The 20,356-nt window shown below is 40.1% G+C and overlaps 1 protein-coding gene across 1 annotated transcript; it reads right to left on the reverse strand.

Annotated features, from left to right (window-relative positions):
• Positions 1-921: 921 nt before the first annotated feature.
• On the reverse strand, positions 922-12,363 carry lrrc17 (leucine rich repeat containing 17). Its single transcript, XM_084406623.1, has 4 exons — positions 12,117-12,363; positions 8,463-9,296; positions 5,544-5,699; positions 922-1,565 (listed from the first exon to the last, which is right to left on the reverse strand). Exons 2-4 carry the CDS (start codon positions 9,190-9,192, stop codon positions 1,135-1,137), a joined length of 1,317 nt encoding a protein of 438 aa, XP_084262749.1. The 5' UTR covers positions 9,193-9,296; positions 12,117-12,363; the 3' UTR covers positions 922-1,134.
• Positions 12,364-20,356: the final 7,993 nt, after the last annotated feature.

Raw genomic sequence — 20,356 nt, forward strand, 5'->3', positions numbered from 1 at the left:
AGAACAAATGAGCTTGTGGGCTCCAACAATGTGGGTGCCTTGGAGGGGAAAATAAATCATATTTATGCTTACATGGGCCTGAAACATACTCCGCGCAAGTATGTGAACAATTTCATTCGTTGTTGCATCCTAAAATATGTCCGAATTAAATTCACATCACGGCTTTATGCACTGCATTCTCATGCATTGTTCACAACTTGTAATAATTACTTCAATGATCTCATTGTTTCTGCCGTAAATTATTATTAGCAAACTGTGTGATTTGTGAATGTGCATTTCTGAAATGCATTACTCTAAATTGTAATGTAGACACATGCATTTTCTGTAAAGCTGCTTTGAAACGATGTGTATTGTGAAAAGCGCTATACAAATAAATGTGAATTGAATTGAATTGAACTATTGTCATTGCAGAGCAACAGATTGAAGAGAATCTTAATGAGCAAGTTAGTTGAATTTAATGAAACTGTTGCATGCTTAAGCCGTGGAGCGTGGTTACTCTAGACTTAGAGCACACAACATTTCTTTAATGGTTGTGATATGACATCACACTCTGTGGCGTCTTTTTGCCATAACAAATAGTTTAACATATAATAAATAGTATTACTTTCAAAATGTTAAAATATACAATCTTCTTAACTTTACTGCAAAAATATGCGTTGTTTTAATTCAGCCAAGAGGTCACGCCGTGGTCACACATCTTCATGTGAGGCCAGTTCACCAAACTTGAACTTTGGAAAGGAGTGAAATTTGAAACTTTGCATTTGGCAGTGTTACCGTCCCTTTAGACCCAAAACATACTCAACTCAAATACGTGACCGATTAGTAAATGATGTTGGAATATTTATGTTTAGATGAACTGTCCCTTTACGCATCTGTGACTGTGTGCATACTTAGTTAATGAAGAAACATCAGACCCATCGATGAATAAAAAAAATCTGTAATTTTATTTATCAAGATTCAATGTACAAAATTACTCATAAAAAATACTAAACACAATAGTCTACGTAAACATCAACCACATGAATTCTGATTGGACTGAATGAATCTGCAACTGTGTCAGTCTAAATTTTGCAGGAAAAACTATTTGTTCATGAAAAAATAAAAAAAGTTCCCAACAACATCACAGTTTCTGCCTTAAGTCAGACGGATGATCTCATATTTCTTTGGCCCTCTGTAAGGTCTGGGCCCCAATTCTAAAACCAGCTCCTCTTCGTCTATTTTAGCAGTGAGCTCCTGAGCTGTAATGCCCGCCGGGTCAGTGCCAGGTGACTGGCCCAGCTGCTTGTCTTTAGGACAGTCTGCGTTGTAGGTCTCCACGTAGTTTTCCACCGGCCAACCACGAAACTCTTCTGGTTCACTGCACACCAGACCTGTGTGGGACACACCGCGGTGGTGCTTCAGCCAGTAGATCAGGTAATGAATGTTGTAATCACAAATCCAGGGATTGTTCCCCAGAGACAGTTTCTTCAGGAAGTACAGGTCCTCCAAAACACCATATTGAAAAAATTGCAGGCTGTTGTTGGACAGGTCCAATTCCCCCAAGTACAGTAGACCCATAAAGGCAGCTACAGAAAACAGAAGAAAGAAAAAAAAAACAGTAAATAGATAGACTGTCTCTTCAGATTTGTTTCAAAACGTTTTAATACAGATAAATAATGAATAAAAAAACACACACTTAACACTTAACTAATTAATAAGTACAAATTAAACTGTATTGACTGCAACTGTGATATGCTTTTGAATATCATAGAATTTAATCTCCTCCCTCAGTTTTAGAAAATACATTATGAAATATGTCTGGTTATGTGTTATTATAAATAAAATAGATTTATATGATTTTATATATTTATGATTTGTACATGGTTTATATGATTATATAAATGTAATATATATTCTTGACTGAATAATTCAGTTAAACACAACCTATTATACCCTTTTCCGAAGTCTTTTTTGGTTTTCATGCTTGAATGTTTAAAGGCACACTATGCAGTTTCCGTTTTTCTCAAACAGCGACCTCTAGACCTCTAACGTTACTGTTGTCGTAAAGTCTCTGCACTCTTCCGACCGCGCTTTCTTCGCTTTCTTCGTCGACTCTGCCATGATTCACGTCTGAAATGTGTGCTAGTGTCTTCCATAGAGGCTGCTTCATATGTTGTTGATGTTTGAGACGTCGTGCCGTAAAGCAAGTCGTGATTCTCGCGCCACCTCTCAAACCTGCATTGCTGTTTTTGCCAGCGGCATCCCCCCTCGCTTTGCTATCGGGATGATTCGCCCTACTACGAGTTCGTTTACCATCGAAATTATTTCAAAGCTGTTATATTAAGGTACAAATCTTGCATAGTGTGCCTTTAATAAACACATTATTTTAAACTTTTTTTTTTACATTGTTGTAGCAACTCTCTTCCCAGTCTGTCAGTAACTCTCTGTTTAGTTCCCCTCTCTATGAAGCCCCTCCTCCCAGAAAGCGCAATGTGGTCTGATTGGTTGGATGGACCAGTGTGTTGTGATTGGTCAACTGCTTCGAATGTGTTTCGGAAATGTCACACACCCCTTACCATAACCACGTGTTTCACCTCACTACTAACGCAACTTAACCAGGTCTTTTGCATATGCCTTGGGCGGTAGCCTAATTATTTAAATGAGGGATATTGTGACGTGTACATTCCCGGAAGAAAACTCTATAGACTACAATCGAGGCGGTTCAGGGAGTTCAGAAACAGTGCTTACTGATATAGAGAATAACTCCCTTTGGAGTGACTGTGACATTTCTGCTTTTAAACATTCTTGTACAATCTCTCAATAGATTTCCACTATAAGTGCATTCTTTTTTTTTTTACTGATTACACATTATTTTCTGCGTTTTAATTGAACCCAGGTCATTTCTTTAATTAGAGGATAAGTCTGAATGAATTAAACATCTTTTACATTGAAGTGAGAGAAATTGTCTGTTGTTCAAGCTGTACTCTCGCTGTGATATCTGAGCTGACTGATGAACTAAACAGAAGGAAGACTGCTGTTCTGCAGTGTTATCATCTCTCTCGGGAACCATTAGATGACACACCCTGCTGGTCTGTTCATTAGAAACAACTGACTGTGATTAAGTGCATTTTTTGAAGCAGTTTAGAAAGGATTAAGTGTCTTATAATTATAGCAACATCAGCAAGTACTTAGCTTTTGTTTGTATTTCTCTCCATAGTGAGAGAGAAAGACTAATGTGAATTAGTCGTATACAAAAAAAACGTCTTAGGAAGCATTTTTGGGGTAGACTTGACTTAAAAATGCAGGCAGGGGTCTACAGTCGTCAGGTAATTAAATACATGCCATGTATTATTACTTACAAAGGACTTTTGAAATGGGTTTGCTTTAAACCAAACACAGTTGACTGTACAGTATCTGACATACTCTGATGATAAGATTTAGTTCAGGAAGTTTAGGAACCCACCACTCTCAACCAACCCAGCTATGCTGTCTTAGTAACACTTAAAGGGATAGTTCACCCAAAAATGAAAATTCTGTCAGTAATTACTCACCCTCATGTTGTTCCAACCCCGTAAGACCTTCGTTCATCTTCGGGACACAAATTAAGATATTTTTGATGAAATCTGAGAGCTGTCTCACTCCTCCATAGGCTTCAAAGGGATTGAAACTTGCCGGCCCAGAACAGTTGACTACTGTGGCTCAATCTTAAATTTATCAAGTGACGAGAATACTTTTGTGCAAAAAAAAAGAAGAAAAAAAGGACTTTATTCCACTATTCATTTCCTTCTCTCTGGGCCTCGAGTGAGTTCACGTAGTGTAACAGCACAGCGCTTCTGTGTTGTACGTCACACGTAGGCTGACTATTGGCCGACGCTGGTCATGTGTGTAATGCGTGTGACGTACAACACAGAAGCGCTGTGCTGTTTTACTACGTGAACTCACTCGAGGTCCAGAGAGAAGGAAATGAATAGTGGAATAAAGTCGTTTTTTTGTTGGTTTTTTTTGCACAAAAAGTATTCTCGTCGCTTGATAAACTTAAGATTGAGCCACAGTAGTCACTTGGACTATTTTAACGATCTCTTTAATAACTTTTCTGGGCCGGCAAGTTTCAATCCCTTTGAAGCCTATGGAGGAGTGAGACACCTCTCAGATTTCATCAAAAATATCTTAATTTGTGTTCCGAAGATGAACGAAGGTCTTACGGGGTTGGAATAAGTCTCTGCTGTCCCCTGAGTGTGTATGTCACACTCAGGTGACATACCCCACAGATATTTTTTAATAGCATGTTAAAATTGTCACTTTTTGATAGTGAGCAAAAACGCGCTGTTTTTATGTGTCTCTCTTTAAATGCAAATGAGCTGCTGTTCCCGGCAAAGAGGGCGGAGTTTCAAGAGCTCATGTGTTAGCAGCTCCGATTACCTCACACAGTCACACACTGAAAATTTCAAAAACTTTTAGCCTTTTATGTTCAAACCGGAGTCAGACAAAGATGGAGAGACTCAAGAAGAAGTGACAACATGTAGAAAGCAACAGGACATTTCTGAATGGTTAGTTGATGAATTTATGTAGCTGATGTGGAGCTAATTATCTTCTAGTCATTGATTAGCATATTCTGTCATGATAATTTTTTATCATGTTTATGGGTTTATGTAAATGTTAGGGTTAGTGATGTCACTAACCCGGGAGGAAGCTCATGTAGTCCCTACCAGCGGTTTGTTGTAGTCCTTAAAAAGTTATTTCTGTAAAAGAAAATATCTCCCTTTGCTTTGAACTTTGAGCGTCGTAACTTTGCAGATGTTGTTTATGCTCAAAAAGCAACATTACACACTAACTAAAGTTAAAAAAGTGAAATCATAATCAACCACCCCTTTAAGATCATTAGCAAATGTTCATTCAAATGATATATCATCTCCACACAGATCCCAGTTGTTGAAAACAACTGGCTTTAACAGACTAAATCTGTTTGCATTGCATGGAAGAATGAACACAGGATTCCCAAAGCTGTTAAATGTGTCTACTCAGCAAGAAATAGCCTACATCTTTTTTTACAAGCAATTCTATTCAGCGAAACCCCCTGCTCTGTTTTCTCTAATTGGTAAAGGCTTGAAAATTATGATGCTGATGTTTATTGCTTTCTCCACAATAACAGCTCTTGATAGCTGTGCTGCATTGAGGCACGCTTTGATTTTTCTCATGACTACTTTTCAAAAAACCTCATAATTTTCTTAGGTCCTTTCACCCACTCATTCCTTTTGATGAGTGATTGTGGGACATAGAATGCCTCATTTTTTGAGTCCAACAGAAAGGAAAGTTAATGATTTCCAGTTGTCCAACCATGGATTCCACAACTGGTGTTGTCTTTTCAGTCGGTGCTTGACAAGATGCTTTAAAGCTTTAATTTCAGACATATTCTTAATTGAGACTCCTTCCTTGTATTACGTACATTTTTTAACACCAAACACCTGCTTCCTGTACTTTATATATCATCTTTGTTCTTTCATCCCTCAACCATCAAATAAGTATACGTCTTGATGACTGGATTTTGCCGTGCACCGATGGCTCACCTGTGTCGATGCTTTTAAGACTGTTTCCACTCAGGTTCAAGTGCTTTAGGTCTTTAACGCTTACAAACTCCTTTGGTCTCAGCTGCTTGATGTTGTTTCTGGATAAATCCAATCTCACAATATCCAGCGGGATGTCAGCCGGCACAGTTTTAAGGTCTGTGGAAGAGAGAGTTTTAATTACTATGATCATGTAGGCCTATTGTAATGGTACCTTCATAATTATCACAAGTTTGATTGACAGTGCATTTGACTACAAATGTTGCTTCATTTTGATTTCCAAGGGAATATTGTGTAGTACAAAATTGTCCAAGTGCTTGCCAAATGATTTCCAGCAGGCTAACCATACATGGAAACATCTGCCATGACAATTGTTGGAAGTTCTGTACAGTTGGTTCCTCGTTGGTGGTCTTTTAAAGTCATTTTCTCAGACTCTTTACTGATAATGGCATTCAAACTAACTAGTATCTCTATATGGATCTTAAATTTTATTTGTGATAGTAAACGTTGTGAAGGAGCTCTCTATTTATTTTGGAAGAATCTGGGCACTCGAAAGCTCAACGCAACACTTTAGAGGGCTCCAGCAAACCCTGCCTGGCCATATTTATTTATATCACCACGGAGAGAGCTATTAAAATCGTACACATGGCACACGTTTGGTGGTAACATTCGAAACTCTGTGAGACATCACTGTCTCTGTGATATTCGGAAATGTTATCGTGGGACTCGTCAGCTTGACATGTGTGAAAGCTATGCAGCATGCAGAATAGATACAGCTGCACTTCCTGCTTGAACCCGCCAGAGCACCTGTTTTAAACCCTAGAGTGCCTTCAATGAGAGATCTTGCTCAGATTTTACATTCTGCAGTCTACATTTTTTGTTCTGTCACCTATATAAACAGATTTACCCACGGTTGCTACTAGAGTAGATTTTATACTATACAGTTTCTCTGGAATCTGGAGGCTTCTGAATTGTACCCAAAGAAATTAACATGCCGTTATTCTTGTGACTGATTCAAGGAAAAGCTTTCCCAGAAGCTGAGCTCTCAAATACTTGGCTTTTAGTCTCCTGCTCTTGCCACAAGATTCCTGCCGAAAGCCTTTTTAAATCTGACAAGAAATAGCCATTTATCCCTTAGGTCCCGGAACAGATGATGTAATGCTAAAAAAAGTGTGACTTTTGATTCAGGATGCCTCCCTCAGCTCCAGACTGCTGACTCACTATTTCTGACAAGTGGAGAAGCCCAAATCCCACTGACTTCGAAACCCATCTGACTTCATTTAGTTCACATTGACTGTAATGTATCACGCACGTTTTGCTTGCCTCATCTAACCCTGATGAATCCGTCTTTGGCCTGGCTGAGTCTCTTGTCTTGTTATGAATGTCAGAGCACGTTTAGCTAGTGTTTCAAAATAATGAACCTTGCTTTACAAGATGGAGAACTCAAGATTCATGTTCAGTAGATTGAAACTAAGGGTTCCAGATAATATAAGTGAAAAATATATGTGGAAAATGCCATTTTTAAGTTGCCAAGTATAGAGATCATAAGATTTATCGTTTTTATAGATTAATCAGTAACAGTTTCAGCTTTTGTAACAGAAATGTGCAATGAGTGGCATTGAAGTGTTCAATATATCAGTTCAAAAAAATATCTGCTGATTGGTGATATTTGACTTTCTGGGAAAAGAACATATGAAGAGAAAAATGTTGCAATGACAAAGGACTCTTTCATAGTTAAACACTGAATTATATATGTCTTCCTTTGCCATATCTTACAGCCATCTCTTCGTCAGAAAAACCCCCTCTTGTCCTTAGTTCTTCCCCAAAACACTATAAGCCACGCATATGACACAGACAGCATTGTTCTCGGATTCCCATGGAGATTTGCATGCATAGCCACAGCAATGTGGTATTTCCTAAGACTTTTTTTAGGGGACAGAGTCCCAAGGAGATCTTATGTGAGCATTGCTTTGCCTTTTGACAACAGTCTTAATATGACATTAATCTGTCCTTAGAGCAGGGTCTCCAGATGTTGAAGCTGGAAAGATACTCATTGACTTTCTGCTAGTTCTCTGCATCTTATATTTCATGTTACCAGACGTTTGTTCCACTCTGCTTTGAATTAGAGTAACTTACCACATGCTGAGTCAGCAGAAATGATAAATCTTTCAGAAATGTTTCTTCAGAAATCAAATAATACAGATAAAAAGCTGCTTTAGCACAATTAAAAGGGAGTTTCTAGGGATTTGAGGAAAGCGTTACTCATTGTGTGTTTATTGTGGAATAAATTACACTTTGCCCTTATGGGTACTGCAGAGTAACCACTAGAGTACATGATGACAGAAAAAAACTTTTCAATTCACTTACATTTTTTCAAATGAACCGTTCATCTTTCTGTCAGATTTAATTGTTTAATTGCATTTCATTTGGCAGCCTTCTTCACAAATCTTTCCATATTCATGTTTCATGGAAATTGCAATTATTTAAAAAAAATTACAGATAATTCAATAAACTGAGTAGTAGGCTACATTAGTGAGGTCGAATAGTTAAAAAAATTTAATGGTTTTAGTGGGAATGCTTATCACTGAATAAAGTACCTATTAAAAGCTCTTTTGGCCAATAAAATCTCTTTGGTGGACAGAATTGTTCGTGATTGAGGTAACACAACTAGCCAAATGTCGCTCACTCGGTCTAAGTAACCCTTCTGTTTGTAGACACTTTCAACATCACAACAGTGTGATGTGTGAACTTTGTGAACTTTTGCACTGGCCATTATGGTCACCATCATTTGCCAATTGTGAATGATTGGATTTTCCCAAACAAGGCAATGTGTTCTGTTACTTCACAACCCCAAACTTTATTTTTTATCCCACTTCTCCCCAAATGTCCCTCACATTGTTAAGCAATAAATAGATTTCTCACCTCTGTTCCTGCAGTCTAGATGAGGCACAGGGTGGATATAGGTGTGGCAGAGAGAGGTTGCATCAGACTTTTTTTGTGAAGCCGGTAAGATCTGATTCTCCGGATTCTCCGGCTGAGGGGAGCACAGCAGCTCTGCATCCAGCTTCTTCAGTTGCCTCCCCTCAAATTTACTAGGCTCTGCACATCGTGCGTAATTGCCGATGTTACGGTTACTGGGCACTTGTATGAACCTAACCAGGGTGTCCAGCTGGCAATCACACCTCCAGGGATTATCATGGAGTCGCAAGTACTTGAGTTGCGGCATGGGGATCAACGTGCCTTCGCTCGCCACCTGCAGACGGTTGTGCTGCAGCAGTAAAGTGGTGAGACTGCTCAGGCCGTTGAACGCTCCCTCCTCTATGCGGGAAATTTCATTCTGTTGGAGATCCAGGCTCCTCAGGTTCCGGAAGTGACTGAAGGTGTTGTCTCGCAGCACCTGAATCTTGTTCCGTGCCAGCTGCAGATGGTGAATGTCCTCCGGCCAGCCCAATAGTACCGCTGTCAGTTGGCGCTCTTGGCAGTCAAAGAACTTTTCCCCATTGACTGAACTTTCCTTGCAGTCTGCAGCAAACCGCTTGACTGTACTTGAACGTTTTCGACTCCGACCTCGAAGTCCCGTCCCACCCTTTCGTGCATCAGCTGCCCAGATTACCAGGCACAGCAGCAGCAGCAGACCGCAGAGCAGCCGCATGGCAAAAAGCAGCAGCTGGGTAAACCAGTCAAGTGAAGTCTCAGCGTAACCTTTATGAACCAAGCGCTTCCTTTTGTCAGAGTGAGAGGTCACAGCTGCAGTCCCTGAGAAAAGGCAAAGGAAATGTAATTAACTGCACAGCCAAGAGCTGTATTCTGAACAGAGGGAGAGGGCATACGTATAAGTGAAAGAACCTTTATCTAACTGTAAATTCATGACATGTAAAACCTTGTAGGACAATACTTTCTTTTTAAAGGAATGTTGCAGGTTCAATACAAGTTAAACTCAGTTGACAACAAATAATTGTATCTTGGTGCTAGCATCTGAAGCGTTCAAATGCCACAAGGTGAAGCTCATATTTTTGCTAAAGCACTTATATTAATGCTTCCATGCTGTTCTAGGAAGATTAACTTTTGGATTTGTCAGGTAAAGATTTTGCTTACAGCCCTTTTGTAGACTGTTTTTTTGTTGGTTATCGTTGTTGAACTGTATGAACGTATGCAGACAATGTGTTCTCAGCATTAGCATTAATTGCCTAGCCCTGTTTACTTTCATTGACAGTATATGTTATTTTTTTACTTCAAGACTTAGGAAATGATATGCGCCAGTCCTATTACATCATCTCTAAAATCTGTTTACTGCTCACAAATCACCTCTCGTGAGAAACATTTCCCAATGAATTCATTATCTTTAGATAATCTTCAATTCTTGAATTTGATTGTTTGACAGATGTTCCAAGTTTATTTTTATGGCATGGCTGTGAAGTAGTTCCAGATTTGTGGACTGCACTACATTTCAATATCACTTTGCCACATTCTTTCCGAATTAGTAACAGTGGCGGCTTGGGTCATAAAAAAGTAGATGTAGACACAGGATCAGTATAGGAATGGAAACCCCTGAAAAGTATCTTGAAATAAACACATTATAAACAAGTACGTGCAACTGTGATATAATTTAGTATAAAGTAAGCATTGAATTATAGAAATGAATGCACACCTGACATCCACTTTGTGTGTCATGGCTGCATTCCCACCTTGGTTATGCATTAATAACCAACAATTTAATAGCCAAAAATCTGTTATGAAAAAACTGTTGTGTAACTCGCTGATGAACGATTCATGGCACTAGCACTCATCGGTCCTTCTCAATAACAGATATCAGTGAAAATCAGAAATTCACAGATGGATTTTGAGGCTTCAGGGCTTTCCCTGCCTTTCAAGACTCTGTAAAACTACTAACAGGTCTTGTCAAGTCTTGAACTTCTGGCAGGCTACATACACTCTTCCAGTCTACAGTTACGTTGCTTTGCAGCTATTTTCACAGATGTAACATGGAATTAAATAGTAGAAATTGTATTTGCAGGAACTGTTCCATGTTCTTTCTTTCCAGTGATAAAATTATATGACTGACTTCAAATGAACACACTATGTGATAATTACTTAGCCTCTTTTTTGAATGTGTTATTTTCACAAATGTGTTGCACTTCTTATGTCAATGGACAATATTCTTATTACAAACTATAAGTGCATATTATGACAGATTGCAATGCATTGCTATGCAGTTTCATCTGCAGACATCCAGTTGGACAGTACTTATCAAAGCAAAATGGAAAATGGCTTATAGAGGATGCATTTGGCATTTGCAGAATTACAGATTAAAAAAAGTTTCAAATCTTGAGATTTTGATGTTGATAAAAAATTACTTTTGTAATGTTGAGATCTAGAAAAAGTCAAGATCACAAGAAAACGAGACAAAATTATATTATATGGCCTTTTAATTTGTTTTAAGTGATCCGAGACCAGTCTCAATGTGCCTTGCCTACATTTATACGAAATTTTTTATGTTGTCAAGTGTGTTCCGATCACTGAAACGCATGTTAATCTCAGGTATAAAGGGAGCCTGTGCGGATTTCTGTCTGAAACATATAAGCTCTGCTAATGGAGCGGACATTAACAGGAAGCAGTCAGCACTTCAGGTGAACAAACCAGCATAACGCAGCCCTTGTATGAGACCCTGGCTGCCCTGATGGCCTTGGTTTACTACAATAATAGAAAGAAAGGAGAACCGAGGGATGGAAAGCTTCAGTGGGAAATGGAGAAGAACACAGGCACTGTTCACTGTCCAACATGAGGGGGGAGTGTGTATTTTCTTTTCATCTCCGTTCTTTTTTTTAATTTCCATGCCACCCAAATTCCTGGTTTACCCAGTGTGTTCAAAAGAATGCTCCTGATTATTTCAGGTCCAAAGTTAAGGACACCCTAGTCTTTTAGGTTAGAGACCTTGAGAAGGATTTACCCCCCTCCTACACCGTGAAGATCCCAAATTATCAGGACAATGTGTTTGAGAGAGAACAAGCCAGTGCGTAATTAAAACCATTTGAACTTCCTGCACTGGGAGGAAAATACTTTTTCTTCTATCAGAGTGTTTTCCTAAATTAATTTTAACTCAGCCTTTATAAACAAGTGACACAATGATTAAATCTCTATTCAAATGAAAAACCTACTCAGCACACATATTTAAGCAGAGGAACCCTTGGACTCACATAGACCAACATAAAAAATATAAAAAAAAATCAATACTTTGTCTGTACTTTCTTTTAAATAGAAGACCACAAACATGCATTTTAGAATAATCATCCAGTCTTTGCTACTTTTTTGAACCAGCACATGTGGAGTTAGACAGTGCATCTTGCTCTCAGACACAATTACTTAACAAACTTTTCACATAAACTGGCTCTAGCTAATGCCCTGATCCCAGCCAAAATGAAAATAGCAGGAAGCATGCAAGCCCTCTGTTACAAAAGTGCAGTCCAGTGCACAACTTACTGTACATCCATCTGCACTGGCATTGCGGGAAAGATTTTCTCGTACATAAACTACACGCATGCAAACATATACATTTTATAATTGAAGTTTTTTAGATACCTGTGCACAGGGAAATGCATCCGAAAACTCATCCAATCTGGATATATCCTGTTAGCTGATCTTTTTGTCCTGTCATGAGCTTTGTGTGGTGCTGGATGCCTGAACTCTCTCGGTCTGACTGTGTGTGTATGTGCATGAGCATATATGTGTGTGAGGCTCAGTGCAACCCCCAAAGCTTGTGCCTGGTTTTAAATTACACGCTGTGTCTCTGTGCAGGCGAGCAGACCCACATGTCCCATTTACAACTGTACCGCCTACAGGCTTCCAGCACTTTGTCTCTTTATTAGTCTGATGTCAAAAGAGACAACGAGGCAACCCCATTCAAACAAAGTGGACAGTATGTTTCTGTATATTTTTTTAAAGTGGTAGTTCATCCAAAATGAAAATTATGACATGTGCCCAAACTTATGAGAAGTCATGGTGTCCAATTTATAAATAAATTGAATCAGTTCATCTAGGTCACAATTCTGAAACAAAATCTGATTCTCAAGTTCACTAGAGTTCGAACTCACAAGCAATACATTATTCAAAATTATTCTTTGACGTTTCAGGGAAGAACAAAAGTTGTACAGGTTTGGAACATAAGAGTGCTTAAATGATGACAGGATTTCAGTTTTTGTGTGAAATAATGCTTGTGAGGAAAACATGTTGGCACATCTGTCTATTATCTTGAGCAACTTTTCAGCTTTGAGAACTGTCTTGCGTTTATTATATGCATTTTGCATATGTTCTCAGAGTTGCATAAACATGAAACGTAAAATTTCCACAAAAATGAAAGAACTGCATCTTGCTTTGTAAATGAGATGTGTCTGAAGCACTAGGAGACTTACTTGCTGTTATCTCTGGCATGCCTTTGAAGCTTTTTTCCCCATATATGTTTGTTATATCACCTCAAAAATGAACAGCACTTAAACCCCTGTGAAATATGACCTGCCCTGCAGAAAGGACTTTGTTTGTATGTGTTTCACTGGACCAAAAAAGAACAATTCCTGACATGTTGTTCATACTGAGGAGCACATTTTAGACAAGAGCAAATTACAGAATTCTTATTCACTTTGAAACTTTTTATCTGGTATTTTTGTGTTGTTGTTTTTTCAGTGAAATATCTGAAACAGCCCTAAAACAACTGTAAACCTTAAAGGTGCATTGCGCAAGTCTCTGAGTTTTTGCAGAACTATGCCCCCTTCTGGCGACACGCGAAACTGCAACCAGAGTTGTGCACGCGGTTACGTGGAGTTTGCGTTGGGGTTTGGGATGAACTAGAAGCCGGTCTCTTTGAATCCATCTTCTACTTTTGCAAAAGTCGCTTGAGTTGTCTTCGCTGATGCGGATAATGGCGGCGAATACACAAACCTGCCAGACATAGCCAGGTGAGCGTGAACGCGCATGACGTCACGCCCAGTCGATTCCGTCCCGAATCCCTCTTATTTATTTTACTGTACAGGATTATAGAGGCAATCGCAGTGATCATAGAAGGGCTCATTCAGCCCATCAGGCAATTGTTTAAGCATGTATGGGTTAGAAAAACGGGTATTTTTAACATGAAAAGTTGCTTAATGCACCTTTAAAATATCATATAATTTCAAAAGTTTGAAATCCAGGCCTAGAAAAGTCATGGAAATTCAAATAATCCTAAAAGATAGAGTATCATTTAATTTATTGAGCTAGAAATTGAGCAAGAACAAGTCATTTTTGGCAGGCCCATTTTCACAGTCTGAGCCATTCCAAATATCCAACCTGGACTGCATTTAACAGCTAGAATGCTTTGACCTGTGGGGGGTATATTAAAATGATCTTATTAAAAATGACTGCCAGATCTTTCACTCTGTTTGCCAGGAGTTTTAATTGTAGATTATCTGGATACTATTCCTGTAGCTCAAACATTAGAACATAACACTAGCAATGCAATGTCATGGGTTTGATTCCCAATGAATGCATGAACTAATAAAAATTTTATCTTAGATGCACTGTAAGTCACTTCGCATTAAAAGTATCAGCCAAATGCATAAATGTAAAATCCCCAAACAGATTATGAAGTGTTTTGTGCCCAAAACCAACCTTTTAGTAACCATTGCATTTTCAGTCTACCTTTTCTACCATTTTCTAGTCTTCTGTTTATGATTTTTGTCTCCAGATGTGTTTTGAAAAATAGATGTTGGATCATTCAGATTTCAACTGGTTTCTATTAAAGATGCCGTAGGTGATTCTCTGCTGAAACAATTTTTGTTGCTGGTTGAAAGTCTCCTCATATCCTGATAGCAACCACTCTGTTAAGCGGTCTAAATATATTTTTATAAATATATGTCGTCTGTGGGACCATAAAATGTTCGTTCAATCGTTGCATTCGGTCCGAACGGTCCTATAGCATGTGTTCCCTTGTCGGTCGTCAATGTGTGTTTGCATACCACTGCGCAGGCTGTTCGCGGAGACACATGAAGTCATCAGCGCGTTCTTGTCACGGTTTATGAATTCTCTGCCTTCTTCATGTCTTGTGATAGTGTGTGTGTGAGCGTGTATGTCAGTGTGGGTGTGTCCTCTGATTACCGCTAATCATCAGCGCCAGCTGTCTTCACTTTCAACTTGTATATATTCTCAGTGACTGGTATCTTGTGTTGTCAGATCGTTGTGATTTGTCCTGTGTTGGTTCCTGTCCTGTTCCGTGGCGTACTTTGTGGTCTTCGTTCCCTGTAATTATCTCCGTGTTTCACTGCTGATTCAACTCATTACTTTCCCGGACTCTGGATTAATCATCACTGGATTTCATCACCCGCCTGGTTGCCTATCGAAGTCCCTGCGCCACTCGCCGACTTCTGTGTTCTGTGTTGTTTCTGTGATCTGACCGTGTACTGTTTATTTGACAACAAACATTTTACCTGCATATTGCTTCCACTCGTTTCCTGACAGAACGATCTGACCACACAATGGAAGCAGCAGCAAGCCCCGCGACCAGCAGTCTTGAGGAATTCATCAATCGCAGTATCGCTCGGATGGATTTGCAGGAGTTGAGCATCAACAACACAGGACGGGCGGTACAAACATTAGTGGCGCAGGTGTCTGAGCTCACCCAACAGCTCCAACATCTGAGAAGTCCTGTTGCGCCGCCCACACCGCCCGTTCAACCCACACCACCTGAGTCGCTCTTCCAGCCAGAACCCCGACTACCAGTACCAGAGGCATACTCCGGGGAACCTCAATTCTGCAGAGCCTTTTTGACCAGGTGCTCCATGCACTTTTCGCTACAGCCCCGCACCTTTCAGACCGAGAATTCTAAGGTGGCGTTCGTCTTGACTCTGCTGACTGGAAGAGCGGCACTATGGGGAACGGCGGTGTGGGAGAATCAAGTTCCTTGCTGCGCCTCGTTCCAGGCACTCTCCGAAGAGATGAAGCGGGTGTTCGACCGGTCGATGGCGGGAAGAGAGGTGGCAAGACTTCTCGCCGACCTGGAGCAAGGCAATCGCTCGGTCTCGGACTACTCGATCGAATTCTGCACGTTGGCGGCTGAGTGCCAATGGAACGAGGAGGCGCAGTGGGACATGTTCCTGCGTGGGCTGGCTGACCGTGTCCAGAAAGAAATCTACATGTTGGATCTTCCCACAAGTTTGAACGGACTCATCGAGCTGGCTCTTAGAGTGGATGGACGCATCTCCAGGATGGAGCGTCGGGGTCCTTTGAACCGATTGCCTGGTGGCATGGAAGTTCCACAGGCCAGCATGCAGGTGGGTAGGGCTCGGCTTTCCCGGGAGGAGAAGGAGAGGCGGAGATTCCAAGGACTCTGTCTTTACTGGGGGGGAGCGGGCCATTTCAGTAACACCTGCCCGGTAAAAGGTCAAGCCCGATAGTAAATCTGAGGCTACTATCAGGTGGGATCTCCGCCAAGAAGACCTCATCACCATCGTCCACGCTCCTCCCGGTAAGACTAAGATGGCCAACGGGCACTCACGTCTGTCACGCCTTTCTGGACTCAGGAGCTGAAGGGAACTTTATAGACAGTAAGCTCGTTCAGAGACTTCAGATTCCTGTTCACTCACTCGCAAGATATCCGTTCACGCACTCAATGGACAGGAGCTTCCCAATGTTTCACACACTACTGATCACATCACACTCATTACTTCCGGTAACCATACAGAAAGTATACCATTTTTTCTTATGGATTCACCATTAGCTCCCATAGTCCTTGGACACCCCTGGCTCACTGAACATAATCCCTGGCTGGATTGGCACCAACACTCCATTGCTGCATGGAGTACACATTGTTATGAATCTTGTCTTACGTCTGCTTGTCCGTCTGTACCTGTTTCTGTGTTGCAGGAGGAGGCAGGGGATTTATCTAATGTGCCCGTCGAGTACCAGGACCTGAAGGAAGTGTTCAGTAAGTCCCGTGCTGCTTCTCTCCCTCCGCACCGTCCCTATGACTGTGCCATAAACTTAATGCCAGGTAAGTCTCCGCCTAAGGGCAAATTATACTCACTCTCGGTTCCTGAGAGGGAGGCCATGGAGAAATACATTTCTGATTCTCTAGCATCAGGGTTCATCCAGCCTTCCTCTTGTCCAGCGGGGGCGGGGTTCTTCTTTGTGGGGAAGAAGGATGGATCCCTGAGACCTTGTATCGACTACCGAGGGCTGAACAACATCACAGTAAAGAATACCTATCCTTTGCCGTTGATGTCTTCAGCTTTCGAGAGGTTGCAGGGAGCATCGGTCTTCACAAAGTTGGACTTACGTAATGCTTATCATTTGGTTCGTATTAGGAAGGGGGATGAATGGAAGACTGCTTTTAACACCCCCAGGGGGCACTTTGAATATTTGGTCATGCCTTTCGGCCTGTCCAACTCCCCAGCGGTCTTCCAGGCACTCGTCAACGACGTGCTGCGAGATATGGTAGATCAGTTCATATATGTCTACCTGGATGACATATTGATTTTTTTCGTCTTCACTCCAGGAACATGTGCAGCACGTCCGGCGAGTGCTTCAGAGGTTGTTAGAGAATGGGCTTTTTGTCAAGGCGGAGAAATGTGCTTTTCATGCACAGTCGGTTTCTTTCCTAGGGTACATCATCTCGTCTGAGGGAGTGCGTATGGATCACGCCAGGCGGCGTTCCTAGAGAAGGGGGTACTGTCACGGTTTATGAATTCTCTGCCTTCTTCATGTCTTGTGATAGTGTGTGTGTGAGCGTGTATGTCAGTGTGGGTGTGTCCTCTGATTACCGCTAATCATCAGCGCCAGCTGTCTTCACTTTCAATTTGTATATATTCTCAGTGACTGGTATCTTGTGTTGTCAGATCGTTGTGATTTGTCCTGTGTTGGTTCCTGTCCTATTCCGTGGCGTTCTTCGTAGTCTTCATTCCCTGGAATTATCTCCGTGTTTCACTGCCGATTCAACTCATCACTTTCCCGGACTCTGGATTAATCATCACTGGATTTCATCACCCGCCTGGTTGCCTATCGAAGTCCCTGCGCCACTCGCCGACTTCTGTGTTCTGTGTTGTTTCTGTGATCTGACCGTGTACTGTTTATTTGACAATAAACATTTTACCTGCATATTGCTTCCACTCGTTTCCTGACAGTTCTATGGTGCAGACAGAGTGAGAATGGCAGGCAAGCAGCAACAACCTAAATTTCCTTCTGAACCGACAACAAGTGGCACTGAAAATCAAAACCAAAAACTTACTGCATCTAATTCTGTTTTAAAGAATTTGTTTACGTTTGTTATTGTAGTGTTACTAACTGTACTGTAAAGTTTTCTCACCGGTGAATGACACATGATATTAGTATTGCAGTAACGTTGTCTCCCGTCTTCTTGGTTGTGCGCGTTCATGCGCTTTTACTGCTATAAGCTAAAGTTAGCATTTTCCCAGATAGCACCTTTAAGTGAGCAGCTGTGTGTCATTTGTAGTGTGTAGTTCAGTTGCTAGAGGTCAAAGACAAATGTTTATACATTACCATTTGAAATTATAGGATCAAAATGTTTTACCAAACCAAGTTATATTTTTGTTGTTAGCCTATATGTTTCTCAGAACATTCTCAGAAGAATTAAATACAACTTACATCCTTTGTTGGCGTTTATCCACAAGCTGATTGGAACTTCATTGTGTTTCTGCTGTTGGCATGGACACACAGTGCCTCCATAGGGATATGATTAATCAATATAATTTTTATTAATGGTCATCTGAGGTTATTAAAATATACAGAATTTAAAAAAATTCCATGGTAGACAGTGCAATGGATAAATTTACTGTATTGTTATAATTACTAATGTGTAAAAATACCCAGTGGGTTTAAACTATGGCCGGATCCCATGTGGATTAAAAACGGATTCTTGGTTTTGCCGCGTTTAGTTGCACAAGCCATGATATAATCAAACATTCACTCCCAGGAATAGGAACATTTTGGCATGAAGATAAATTCGGACAGTCTCCTCAATCCCTGTTCTTAAACAGCGCGATGAAAAATGAATGTTATGAATGAATTAGGACTTAACTAAGACCATATTTACTAAATAATGTAATTATGCATGCATCACTTTAATTGTTTGACCAAAAGATGTATTGTTGGGACACTAGTCCATGTGCATTTTTCAAGTTAGAACATGTTGTGTTTTGTCTCTTTGTGGCAGAAGTGTCTGATGACAGATTTTATTTGCACCATGTTAAACAAACGTCAGTCAGATGCACTTAAATACAGCTTTCTTAATTGTAACCACTGAAGTTGAATTAAATTGCAACATAAAAATCAGATAAACATTTGTTTTGAATGAGCAAATTAGGCACAGAAAAATGTGCTTGGTTTTCAAACATCTTCTTTCTTGCACTTTATTAAAAAAAATGAAACCATTTGTTTTGTTTTAAAATTGTTTATGTACTTTCAGAGACTTAATTTATGGTTGGATCATGTGAAGTACTGCAAACAATAATACATTCTTTTAATCTGTTTGACAGCGAATCCTTCCTGACCTTTTATCTTTTAGTCCAGACAAAACAGTTTAACCTGAACTAAGAACTAAAAGTTTATATATAAAGCCACGTACTGGTTCTTCCAGTGATTGAAATGATGCAGCTGCTGAGGAGGGCATTACGCAGGCAGAACGGACTTTGGGATAGATTTAAATGTGTCTCTTACACGCATTACACTCTATCTACCATGAACAAAGAGCTCAAAAGCAATGTCAAATGTCTGTGTGTGAGAGAGCGTTTGAGAGAGAAAGAGTTAACAAGTGGATTTGTATGTCTTGCTGATATTATGCAGAACAAATTTGGTTGGCAACTATAGCAAACTGGCAACAGATCCAGTGGACCAGTTTCCAGAGCCATTCCTCAGCAATATTTGTGCCAACTTGCTTTCAGCTTCCAAATTCAATGTTCCTGTTACAAAGCCATTATTGTTGTTGCGAACGTTGATCCATAAGTTGATTCTTTAATAATCGCAACCTTTATGTTCTGTAGATGCAGTTGTCATTCAAATGTAATGACAAATCAGGAAGACAGTTCATGAGATCAAAGCTTAATTTGAGTTTTCCACCAATTCTTACTTAACATTACTGTGTGCAGCTGGCGGGGATCATATCTCAGCAACTTATAAAGTGGCTAAGTCTGATATGTATCACCAAGCTCCACATGTCCCCTATTTCATTGAGTGTGTCAGGAGTGAATGAAGTGCTGAAAATGTGTTTTTCTTTCCTTAAGTAAAGGTTATAGGCTACTTCATGTGGACATCTAGCCTTGCTGCTATTTAAAACAAAGATTATTTTTGGTGGAAATCTATATATCATATTTAGCAGATCCGTTCTGTTTAGGTGCTGGGTCCAAGGTGAGATCTTTAAATGTTGCTTTGGTCGCAAAGAATTACTGTAGTTCAATCAAAAAATTAAATTCTGCAATCATTTTCTAGCATGTCATTCCAGTGTGTATACATTTTTTTTTATAAACACAGAAGAACATATGAATGATTCTTTCGAGTTGAATCTTTTCAATGCATAAGTTGATCTGGTTCACTAACCTGGTCTGAATGATTGATTCACAAATCAGAACGACCTGGTTCTTGAATTCAACGGGAGGTTCGTTAAAAGTGTAAAATTTGGTTTGTTTACTCACAAAAATATTTTGAGACGTCACAAGGTATGGACCAGTTTTATATTTTTGTGAAAAGCTTCAGTCATGATTCTTTGTAACTGCTTGGAAAACAACTTTTCTCCGTTTGTGTTTTCGATGCTTGATAGCTTCAGTCTCCATTTATTGTACTTTTGT

The sequence above is a fragment of the Rutilus rutilus genome (genome assembly GCF_951802725.1).
Source record: "Rutilus rutilus genome assembly, chromosome: 4".
NCBI classification, from domain to species: domain Eukaryota; kingdom Metazoa; phylum Chordata; class Actinopteri; order Cypriniformes; family Leuciscidae; genus Rutilus; species Rutilus rutilus.

What these genes read in the sequence shown, in the direction of transcription:
- lrrc17 (XM_084406623.1), bottom strand. Translation starts at nt 9,192, where the DNA reads ATGCGGCTGCTCTGCGGTCTGCTGCTGCTGCTGTGCCTGGTAATCTGG. An exon ending in TCTAGACTGCAGGAACAGAG is followed by an intron (nt 5,700 to 8,462) that starts GTGAGAAATCTA and finishes TCTCTTCCACAG; the next exon opens with ACCTTAAAACTGTGCCGGCT. An exon ending in TCTTAAAAGCATCGACACAG is followed by an intron (nt 1,566 to 5,543) that starts GTGAGCCATCGG and finishes TGTTTTCTGTAG; the next exon opens with CTGCCTTTATGGGTCTACTG.